Source organism: Ictidomys tridecemlineatus, chromosome 15 (assembly GCF_052094955.1).
Source record: "Ictidomys tridecemlineatus isolate mIctTri1 chromosome 15, mIctTri1.hap1, whole genome shotgun sequence".
In the NCBI taxonomy this organism is placed as follows: Eukaryota; Metazoa; Chordata; class Mammalia; order Rodentia; family Sciuridae; genus Ictidomys; species Ictidomys tridecemlineatus.
In genome coordinates this window covers 14,375,429-14,386,746 of record NC_135491.1, presented here as the reverse complement: position 1 = coordinate 14,386,746, position 11,318 = coordinate 14,375,429, and the positions used below count along the sequence as shown (strand labels likewise).

At 47.4% G+C, this 11,318-nt stretch overlaps 1 protein-coding gene across 1 annotated transcript; it reads right to left on the bottom strand.

The window, feature by feature from the left end:
- Positions 1-2,924: 2,924 nt before the first annotated feature.
- On the bottom strand, positions 2,925-5,948 carry Rps16 (ribosomal protein S16). The gene is made up of 5 exons (XM_005336417.5): positions 5,789-5,948; positions 5,552-5,653; positions 3,380-3,476; positions 3,224-3,271; positions 2,925-3,132 (listed from the first exon to the last, which is right to left on the bottom strand). The coding sequence occupies exons 1-5, from the start codon at positions 5,834-5,836 to the stop codon at positions 2,987-2,989; spliced, it is 441 nt and encodes a 146-aa protein (XP_005336474.1). The 5' UTR covers positions 5,837-5,948; the 3' UTR covers positions 2,925-2,986.
- Between the last annotated feature and the right edge of the window lie 5,370 nt (positions 5,949-11,318).

The following is an 11,318-nucleotide window of genomic DNA, read 5'->3' as shown; positions in this document are numbered from 1 at the left end:
AGTTGACCCAGGCAGCAGCCCAAGGCCTGGCTCAGTGTTGGCCGCTGTGCCCCAGGGCCTGGGCTGAGTCCTGGAGGCCTCTGATGAAGGTGGACTCAAGTTTGCAGTCATCAGGACTCCACTGTGGCCTCCAAGGTCAGGCCTGAGCAGCACATTCCCAGCCGCCCCCAGCTGTCCATTCACTGAGAAGGAAAGTTCCCGGCTTGGCCCGAGCTCCCAGTGCAGTGGAATTCCTGGTATTTAAGGAGAGGGGAGGGGAAAAGGGGCTGTGTCTAAGGCAGCAACTGGGAAGGAGAGGCCGCCCCTTTCCAGATGTGCTCCAGCTGTATTCCTGGGAGGGAGCCAGGAGCCTCAATAAAGGGATCTTTGGACCCTTTGGGAATACCATGGGCCCTGGGCCCACCCCTCAGCCCCTCCTCCTAGTGTGTGAATTCCATTTCTCTGGCCCAACTCCTGCTACAGGGCGCTTTTTTCTTTTTAAATGGTACTGGGAACTAAACCCAGACATCTCCTACCTATGAGCTCTATCTCAAGGCTCTTTTTTTTTTTTTTAATATTTTTTAGGTATAGATGGACACTACACAATGCCTTTATTTTTATGTGGTGCTAAGGATTGAACCCGTTCCTGGCCCGTGCTAGGCAAGCCTACAAGTTGCTGGGATTCCAGTTACAAACCACCATGACCAGTTAGGAGTGTCCTGCTGAGGGCCAACCAGTCTGCCTGCTGAGTGTCTTTTTTGGAGATAAGGCTAAAATCAGGTTCAGAAAGTTACTCCGGCACGGTGGTACATGCCTGTAAACCCGGTGGCTGGGGAGGCTGAGGCAGGAGGATTTTTAAGTTCAAAGTGTGCCTAAGCAACTCATTGAGGCCCTGGTGTCTAAACTAAATATTAAAAGGGCTGGGGAAAGCCAGGCAGTGGTGCATGCCTGTAATCCTAGCAGCTCAGGAGGACACAGTTCAAAGTCAGCCTCAGCAAAAGCAAGGCAACAACTAGTGAAACCCTGTCTCTAAATAATACAAAATAGGGCTGGGATGTGGCTCTGTGGTTAAGTGCCCCACCTCCACCCCTCAGTTCAACCCCCCCCACAAAAAAGGGAGGGGGAGGGTGGCTGGGGATGTGGCTCTGTGGTGGAACACCCCTGGGCTCAAACCCTAGTACCAAAAATGAATGAATAAAAAGGCTTAAGCTGGCTGTAGTCCCAGCTACTCTGTAGACCAAGGGGGCGGGGGGAAGGAATCACTTGAGTTCAAGAATTAAGAGGCCAGCCTGGGTAATGTCCTGAGACCCCATCTTAAAAAGTGGGGACAGGGGGCTGGGGATGTGGCTCAAGTGGTAATGTGCCCGCCTAGCATGAGCGGGGTGCTGGGTTCGATCCTCAGCACCACATAATATTTTAAAAATTCTCTTAAAAAAAAAAAGGTGCAGGTCAGAAAACGAGACTCAGAACCAAGTTACTGAGAGTGGTCTTCAGCAGACCCTGGCTCAGATGGCATTTCTCCCTGGAAGCCCACCAGACATTCCAGGCAGGGTCCAGTATTTTTGTGGGCCCAACTTCCTGGGCTTCTCCCACAGGTGGACTGTTTTGAGTTGCTGCTTACTGACTGACTGGAACAGAGAGGGGCTCTTGGATAGAACTGTGGCTGCCTCATGTATTTACAGCCTGGGTTTTCCACTGCTCAACTGCCCCTCACCTTTTACTAGGTGCCCTTGGACAACTTACTTCCTGGTGCTTTTCCTTTTCTCCTCCACAATTGGGGAAAACCTAAAGGTGGCTTTATCTACAGCAATACAGGGTGTAGGCATTCCCTACACCCTGGCTCCTACAACACCACAGGCCTGCCAAATGGGCACTTGAGCCCATCTCAGAAATGGGTTGACCCCATAAAAACCGAGTTGCCCTGGGCTTGGTGGTACAGCCTGTAATTCCAGGGATGCAGGAGATTGACAAATCCAAGGCCAACTAAACCCTAAGCAAATTAGCGAGATCCTGTCTCAAAAAAGTTGCCACACTGAACACACTGGGAACTGCTTTTTGGACAGGGACAGCCTCCCAAGCAGATAAAAAAAAATTATTGATACTGGATGAAGGAAGCCAGCCATGGAGCACAAGAATAGTGTCAAGAAAACTAAAGCCAGGCTGGGGATGTGGCTCAAGCGGTAGCCCGCTCGCCTGGCATGCATGCGGCCCGGGTTCGATCCTCAGTGCCACATACCAACAAAGATGTTGTGTCCGCCGAAAAACTAAAAAATATTATAAATCCCCCCACTCTCTCTTAAAAAAGAAGAAGAAAAAGAAAACTAAAGCACATGCTTAAGCTGAGGTGGAACACTTAAGATCAGGAGTTGAGACCAGCCTAGACAAAAAAGCAAGAATCCATGTGGGGAGAAGAGACCAAAGAAAACAAAACGCCAGCACTGGGGGCCAGTGTCGCTCAGTAAGATGGAGAAGCAGATTCCTTAGCATGTGTAGATTCCTGCACTTGATTCCCAGAGCCCAAAATAGCAGTCAAAGGACTGAAAAAAATACAGAATGCTGAGTAGTGGTATGTACCTACAGACTAAGTTACTTAGGAGGCTGAGGCATAAGCATCACATCAGCCTAGGAATTTGAGGACAGTCTGAGCAATTAAGGGAGACCTCTCCTCTTAAAACAAAAACAAAAACCCCACCACCAAACCCACATGCCTCCTAACCCTACAGCCACCAATGACACAGAACCACTGCCACCTCAGCTGTGCTAGTATGCTGAAGTCTACAGGAGGTGTAGGGAAACAGATCCTGCCTGCACCAACCTGGTACCTCCACCCAAACACCAACCCCAGAGCAATCACTTCTGAGAAGGGTTAGAATCACAACCAGCCATGAGATGGGGCTTTCCCTGTTCTACTAAAGACTCACTACCACAGAAGACCACAGTAGTCCTTGGGCCCTTAATATCCCACACTGTTTTATTACAAAGGTGAGCTCTGATCTCCATGATGGGCTTATCGGTAGGATTTCTGGTAGCGAGCACGAGCACCAGGACCTCCAAACTTTTTGGACTCGCAGCGACGGGGGTCAGCGACCAGCAGGGTCCGGTCATACTGGATGAGGATGTCTTTGATCTCCTTCTTAGAAGCCTCATCTACATCTGAGGAGATTAAAGAGTGTGAAAATTTAGAAAGTCCTGAATTTGGTCCCCAAACACCCACCCTGACTAAAAAGGACCTTCTCTCACTCACATTTCTGGTAATAGGCCACCAGGGCTTTGGAAATTGACTGGCGGATAGCTGTAATTAAGAGACACAGAAAAAGGTATGTGAGCTTGTGAAGGCCCAAGACTAGGGCCTTGCTACCAGGGCCACCTCATACCCATGTGTCCAGATCTTGAGACTCACCATAAATCTGGGCCACATGACCACCACCCTTCACACGGACCCGGATGTCCACGCCAGCAAACCGCTCCTTGCCCAGAAGCAGAACAGGTTCCAGTAACTAGAGAAATAGGAGGAAATGAACAGGGCTTTTAAGTTACAACTTCAGCAGCTTAGCCACCTCACCGAGCATTCATTCTCTCCCTACTTCTGCCACCACCAGCCTCAAAGTACTACTGGAAGGAGATCCAGTTGTCACCAAAGGCCTCTGTACAGAGCCAGGAAAAAAGATTCAAAAAGGCCAAATAGAAGACTAACACAAGGGCTGGGGTTGTGGCTCAGTGGTAGAGCGTGTGCCTAGCATGCGTGAGGCACTGGGTTCGATCCCCAGCACCACATGAAGACTAACACAATTGCAACAAACAGGAAAAGGCAAACTGATCTGAGCTCCTTCCTTTGTGTGTCCCTCTCTGGACCTCGGATATCCCCGCTTTAAGATGAGTTCCTAGAATACAGAACAGTAAGAAGCATTCTATGGCAACTACCAGGGCTGTTTTCCAACCATAGAAAACCTTTCTAGAGCTACTTAGGTAGCTTTTCTGAATTCTCAATTTCCAAAGAAGTCACAACTTCACTGCGAACTCTGCCACATTCTTCCTTTCTCAACTCTAGTAGGTGTTTTCACCAGTGCCTATTTATACACTTTTGTTTGTATTTGTGTTCTTTTCCCTCAGCTGGTGACTTCACAGATTCAGCAGAGGTTGAACCAAGGGGTACCACTGAGCCACATCCCCAGTCCTTTTAATTCTGAGACAGGCTCTTACAAAGTTGCTGAGGTTGGCCTTAAACTTGTGATCCTCCTGCTTTAGGCTTCCAAGTTGCTGGGATTACAGGTATGTGCCTTGGCCCAGCTAGACACTTTTTATTCTGTTTGTTTTACCTACTTGGGTCTCTTCTTTCCACCCCTTCCCAAGCCTTCTCTGTGCTCCACATTCCAGCTCTGACCACTTTGGATCCATTTCTGATATTAAGTCCAGGCTATCTTCCCCACTAGTCTGGGAGCTCCATGAAGGCACCTGAGTTACTACTCTGTCCCCCAAATTCAATAAAGGGTACAGACAAATCCTTCAAACAAACCAACAGCCAACAATAAACTACAATATTCAGCCCGGCACAATGGCACATGCCTGTAATTCCAGCAGCTCCAGAGGCTGAGTTCAAAGTCAGCCTCAACAAAAGCTAGGCGTTAGAGTGGGCTCAGGATATAGTTCAGTTGGTAGAGTGCTTGCCTCTCATGCATAAGGTCCTGGGTTCAATCCCCAGCACCACCAAAAAGAAAGGAAAAAAAAAAAGTGAGGCACTCATCAACTCTAAATAAAAAAAATACAAAACGGGGCTGGGGATGTGGCTCAGTATTTGAGTACCCCTGAGTTCAATCCCCAGTACATGGGGGGGGGGGGAACTACAATATTGGATAGCAGCTATACAAATGAATCTCAGACACCATTCAATGTAGATGTACTTTTAAAAGTAATTGACTTAAAAGAAGAAAGCAACACATCTTACATGCCAGAAAACTTTCTCAGAGAATCTTATTTTGACCTCACAATCCTTAAGAATAGAAATTATCCATTTTTCTGAAAATGAACCCAAGGCAGAGAAAAATCTACTAACTTGCCTCAAGTAAAATAACTAGACACCAGGCTCAGATTACTTTCCTTTCTGAGCTCGCTCCAAAAATTCTAAATAGGGAGTGGAAGAACCCCTTTCACCACAGAGCATTTAAACACACCCCAATTCGGTTTCTGTTCTTAGTATCTATTGTATTATGTCCAGACCTTACTTCAGACACTTGAGATTTATCAGATACAAAACACTGACCCTTCCTTAGATTTTCTAAGGAAGGAAAACCTACAACCAGGACGCATAAACTCTGGTATTCCTGTTGCCACCTGGAAAAATATCCCAGTTTACAAAGCACTCCCTGGACCTTCTACACCCACGTTTTCACTTTCTAAACTCAGCTTTTATATTTTCTAAACCCAAGCCCGGCTCTATTAATAAGTATCCCATTTTTATGCCCCAAACTCAGTACCTAAATCTTGCTCTAACAATGCTAGGTCACGCCGCTTCCAAGATCGGTAACATCTCCAAAATGGACCCCCTCCACTCGACGCCCATCCCCGATCCCAGTACCTTGTATTGCAGCGTGCGCGGCTCGATCATCTCCAGCGGACGCCCATTCACCTTGATAAGGCCGTTGCCCCGTTTGCAGTGCGCCACGGCTGTGGCCGTCTTCTGTGGAAAACGAGGGAGCCAGATCGGCCGTATGAGCTTTGGGTCCTGGCTCCCAAGGAGACCCCAACCCTTCCCCAACTGGCCTCTCACAGACCCGGGCCTCCCCTGACCCCACCCACAAAGCGCCTAGCCTACCTTGCGTCCGAAGACTTGTACGGACTGAAGTGGACCCTTGGCCGGCATGGCTGCGAGCGTACAGAGCAGTCCTCACCGCGCGGCGCTGCAACCGGAAAAGGGAAGCATGGGGGTCACCCAGGCCACTTTTCAGGGTCTGCGCAGGCGCTCTAAACGCCACGTCGCGACAGTTGGAAGCTTTACGGCTGACGTCAAGCCGGGGGCGGGGCCTCTGATAAGTTGCGGGAGACCCAGCCTCCTCACAGCAAGGGGAAGGCGGAGCCTGAGAGGTGGAAGAGGCGGGGCCGGGGAACGTAGCCTGCAGAGCGAGAAGCCTAGAGGGAGGGTGATGAGTTTGCGTCAGTTCTCGGTCCCTCTCCGCCCCTCTCTGTTTCTATTCTTACTTTCCCACCACCGGCCATGTTCCATCCCCCCTCCCCAACAGTCTTCCCTGGAATCCTGCACGAGAAATCAAGCTGGATTCCCAGAATCTTAGCCCCAGAACCCACCTTCTTTGAGAGTTCTCTCCCAGAACCCCACGTCAGGGGTCACTCCTCCAGAACCCGACTTTCACTAGAATTTCTTTCCTTCCAGAATCTCCTCTTCCCCGGAACCCAGACTTCCCAGAAGCCTTTTAAGAGGTTCACTTTCAAATCCGTCTTGAGAACCCTCACCTTGGACTTCTCGTTTTCCCCAGTCTCCCTGCACTCCGGGCTCTCTTCCCAGCAGTCATTCTTCCCAGAGTCCTCCTTTCTTCAGGACCCACTCCTGGAGTTTCCCCTCCAGAAAGTCCCTTTCCTAGGAGAACCCACTTTTCCCAGGGTACTTGCCCCAGAATCCCCGTTTACAAAATCTCTTGAGTCCCCTCTTCAAATCTACCTTTCCCCAGAATTGTTTTTCTTTTTGTTTATTTAATTATTTGGCACTAGGGATTGGGCTCAGGATGCTTTACCACTGAGCTGTATCCCCAGCCCTGTTTGTTTATTTTTTAAATTCTAAAGCAAGTTCTCGCTAAGTTGCATAGGGCTTCGCTAAATTGCTTAGGGCTTTGCTAAATTGATGAGTCTGGCTTAGAGTTTGGGATCCTCTGGCCTGAGACTGCCTCACCCTTGAGTCGCTGGAATTACGAATTACAGATGTGTGTCATTATGCCCAGCCTTCTCCAGAATTTCTAACCCTTTGGAGTCTCCTTTCCCCAAAAGATGTTTCCCTGATAATTTTTTCCCATATAATGCCCCTGTTCAGGATCTCTAGAATCTCCCTTTCTCTAGAATTCTCCACGTAATCTCTTTACTCCCCAAAGTCAGCCCTGTCCTCACAGAATTCTCCATCATTAGTCCATCTGAGAAACCCCAGGATTGGTTGTCTCCTCCCTCCCACACAGACTTACCCCCATTATTTATTTTTTAGTGCTGAGGATTAAATCCATGGGTGCTTTACCACTGAGCCACATCCCCAACTCTTTTTTGGAAATTGGGTCTCTTTAGGTTGCTCAGGGCCTAAATTGCTGAGGTTGGCCCTGAACCTGCAAAGGGATAGAGGGAACTCACAGTTGCCTCAGTTTCTCTGGCAGTACAGGGTCTGGTGTCCAAGGTTCAAAGGAGCAATGGCTTACCTTGCCACAGAGGGTGGAGTTGGTGAAGTCTGGAGAGCAGGGCTGGCCCAGAGTGAGATTCTCCAGCCCAGAGTTTGTTGTTGTTGTTGTTGTTGTTTTGTGTGTGTGTGTGTGGGGGGTGCTGGGGATGGAACTTACAGAGTATTTCTCTTAAAGGATGAGAGGGAGAGGGGCTGGAAAAAGGAAGAAAGAGGGCACCAGAGACATTCCTGGAGGGACAAACAAGACAGAGACAATACAAGAGAAAAGCAGACTCAGGGGCTTGGGGTCATAGTCAGTGCTTGCCTATCATGCGCAAAAACCATGGGTTTGAACCCACAACCCTGAAAATAAAAAAGTGGGTGTGCTGACACATTCTTGTAGTAATCCCAGGAACTTGGGAGACTGAGGCAGGAGGATTGCAAATTCAAAGCCAGACTCAGCACTTTGTGAAGCCCTGCGCAACTTAGTGAGATCCTGTCTCAAAATAGAAAATAATGGGGGCGCTGGGGTTGTGGCTCAGCGTAGAGCACTCACCTAACATATATGAGGCACCAGGTTCAATCCTCAGCACCAATATAAATAAATAAAATAAAGGTATTGTGTCCACCTGCAACTGAAAAAAAATTAAAAAAAAAATTAAAATATATGGCTCAGTGGTAGAGCACTTGCTTGCCTAGCATGTGTGAGGCACTGGATTCAATTCTCAGCACCACATAAAAATAAGTAAATAAATAAAAAATAAAAGGGGTGGGGACGTAGCTAAGTGGTTAAGTGCCTTTAAGTTCAATCCCCAGTGCCAAAAACAGAGAGAGAGAGAAACAAATGTAGAGAAAAAAAGATGAAGGAAACAAGGGAGAGGAGGAGAAAAATTGAGTCAGAGATGGATCCAGAAAGTACCAGCCCAGAAGCTGAGATTCAGAAACAGGCCAATCCTCAGAGAAAGAGAGAAATACAGGCAGGCATGAAGATTCTCCACTACTTGAGACAAATATAAAAAACAAGAGCAGAGGCTGGGGATGTGGCTCAAGCGGTAGCGCGCTCGCCTGGCATGCGTGCGGCCCGGGTTCCATCCTCAGCACCACATACAAACAAAGATGTGTCCGCCGAAAACTGAAAAATAAATATTAAAATTCTCATTCTCCTCTCTCTCTCTCTCTCTTAAAAAAAAAAAAAAAAACACAAGAGCAGAGCCCTAATGTGTATCTGCAAACAAAAATAAGGTGCAGCACAGATGTTTTCCAATAACGGCACAGACCACAGAATGTACACTCTGAGCCAGAAGTGGTGGCGCACTTGTAATCCCAGCAGCTCAGGAGGCTGAGGCAGGAGGTTCAAGAATTCAAAGCCAGCCTCAGCAGATTAGCGAGGTACATAGCAACTCAGCAAGACCCTCTCTCTAAATAAAATCTAAAAAAGAGCTGGGATATGGCTCAGTGGTGAGGCATCCATGGGTTCAATCCCTGGTACCAAAAAAAAAAAAAAAAGACTCAGGAGGCTGAAACAGGAGAACCAATCACCAGTTCAAAGCCAGCCCCAGCAGTTTAGGGAAATCCCTAGACAATTTAGCAAGATCCTATCTCAAAAACAATGTAACCTGGCACAGAGGTGTACATCTGTGATCCCAGTGACTTGGGAGGCTGAGGCAGGAGGAGTTCAGGTTCAGGGCCAACCTCAGCAATTTAGGCCCTGAGCAACTTAAAGAGACCCAGTCTCCAAAAAAGAGCTGGGGATGTGGTTCGGTGGTAAAGCACCCATGGGTTCAATCCTCAGCATTAAAAAAATAAATAAAATGCAAATTCTACTACCTTTGGAGCCAAAAGGGATGGGAGGGGGTGTTCAAACTCCCCAGGCTCTAAGCATAATCCTCACACTTTGCTCTCTGAGCTTGGCAGTCCAGGGCCTTCTCCTCTGTGGTCACCACCTTCCCCAGCCTCTTGGAGCACATTCCTTGAATATCTGTGGCTTCAGTGAAGCTAGCAGGGGAAGGCTCAGGGGCAGTTCTCCTCATCCACTCCAGTCTTCCAGCCCCAATCACTTTTTACCCCCAGATGATCTTTTGGTGAGTACTTCAATCACTCCTTCCTGAAACTGGATAGTTAGGGAGAATCCACCGGGCTTTGTGACAGGGCACACATGCCTGGGGAAGGAGAACTGGTGTCCTAGCTGTTAAGCTCCTGACCCATCCCTGACCCCACCTTAACAGATATATTTTTTTCACTGCTGTCTGCAGTACGTAGAACAGTGACTGATATATAATAACAAATAATGATAGTGGTGATTACAACTACATTAGATAGTGCTTACTCTGCCAGCTGCTGGTCTATGTGCTTTAAGCGTATTAGCTTATCTATTCTTCACATCAATCTTATGATGTAGACAGGCCCACTATCTATGGATGTGAGGGTTGTACACTGCACAAGGATCCCACATCTATGAGGACAGTATTTACTTCTTGAACATTGTAGACTGCATATTTGTTCACTTCCAGCAGATGGCAGTAAAGAATCTCCTTCTAATAAATTTATCACTTAGAATTATCTTAAAGTGTGTCTTTTATTTTATTTTTTATTTTTTAAGAGACAGAGTCTAGGGATGGGGATGTGGCTCAAGTGGTAGCACGCTCGCCTGGCATGTGTGCGGCCCGGGTTTGATCCTCAGCACCACATACAAACAAAGATGTTGTGTCCGCCAATAACTAAAAAATAAATATTAAAATTAAAAAAAAAAAAAGAGAGTCTATGTTGCTCAAACTGGTCTTGAACTACTGAGCTGGAGTGATCCCTCTGCCTTGATCTCCCAAATAGATGGGACTACATACAGGTCCTAAGGTACAATGTTATTAGGGTGGGGATTATTTGGAGCCCAATTTGCAAAGGGTTTTTGATTTGTGGCCTGTGAGAAGCCCCTTTAACTTCTCTGGGCTTAGTTTCTTCATGCTGAGGCATGAGGATGGCAAGTTCCAGACCAATTTCATCCATTTAAGAAGACCCTATCTCAAAATAAAAAATAAAAAGGACTGGGGATGTAGCTCAGTGGTAAAGTGCTCCTGGGTTCAATCCCCAGTACCCAAAACAAACATAAAGCAAGCAGAACAACAACAAAGTTATGTAAACTTGGTGAGCTGGCACACACGTGTAATTCCAGGTATTAGGAGACTGAGGCAGGAGTATGGCAAATTCAAGGCCAACCTGGGCAATTTAGCTAGATCCTATCAAAAAAAGGGTGGGGGGCGGGTATGGTGATGCTCCTTAGAGGCAAGAGGATCACAAGTTCAAAGCCAGGCTCAGCAAAAGCAAGAGGCTTGGCAACTCAGTGAGACCCTGTTTCTAAATAAAATATTTAAAAAGTGTGGGGGGGGAGGGGGGCTGGGATGTGGCTCAAAGGCGGGGGTAGGCGAGTGGGGTGAAGACGTGGCTTAAGGACAGAGCAGTTGCTCAGTATATACTGGGCCCTGGACTCAACCCCCAGAGCCTTAAAAAAAAAAAAAAAAGTTTTCTTCTCAACTGAATCCAGGTGTTTGAACCTTGCTTCTGTGAGAAATTTTAGTCATGTGTTACAAAAGCGTCTGAGTTTTAAAAATCCTCCAACTGGTTATTTTGCATTTCTCCCCGGTACTTATCCTCTTTGCCATCAGGCTGACGCGTCATTACTATTACATAAATTAATGCTGAAATAAATTTTGGGAGACCCCAAAGAAAATCAGGGATCTGAGCGCAAATACAACACGCTTGTGATCCTAGCGACTCAGGCTGTTGGAACGAGAGGATCGCAAGGTCAGCCTGGGCAATCTAAAAAAAAAAAAAGAAAAAGGACTGGGATGTGGCTCAGTGGTAAAGTGCCATTGGGTTCAATCCACAGTAACACAAAACTGAAACTTTAGGGTCCCCCAAACTTGGGGAGAAATCTTGAGTCGGCTGCTTCTCATTTAATTTTTCTGAGCATGTTTCCGCTTCT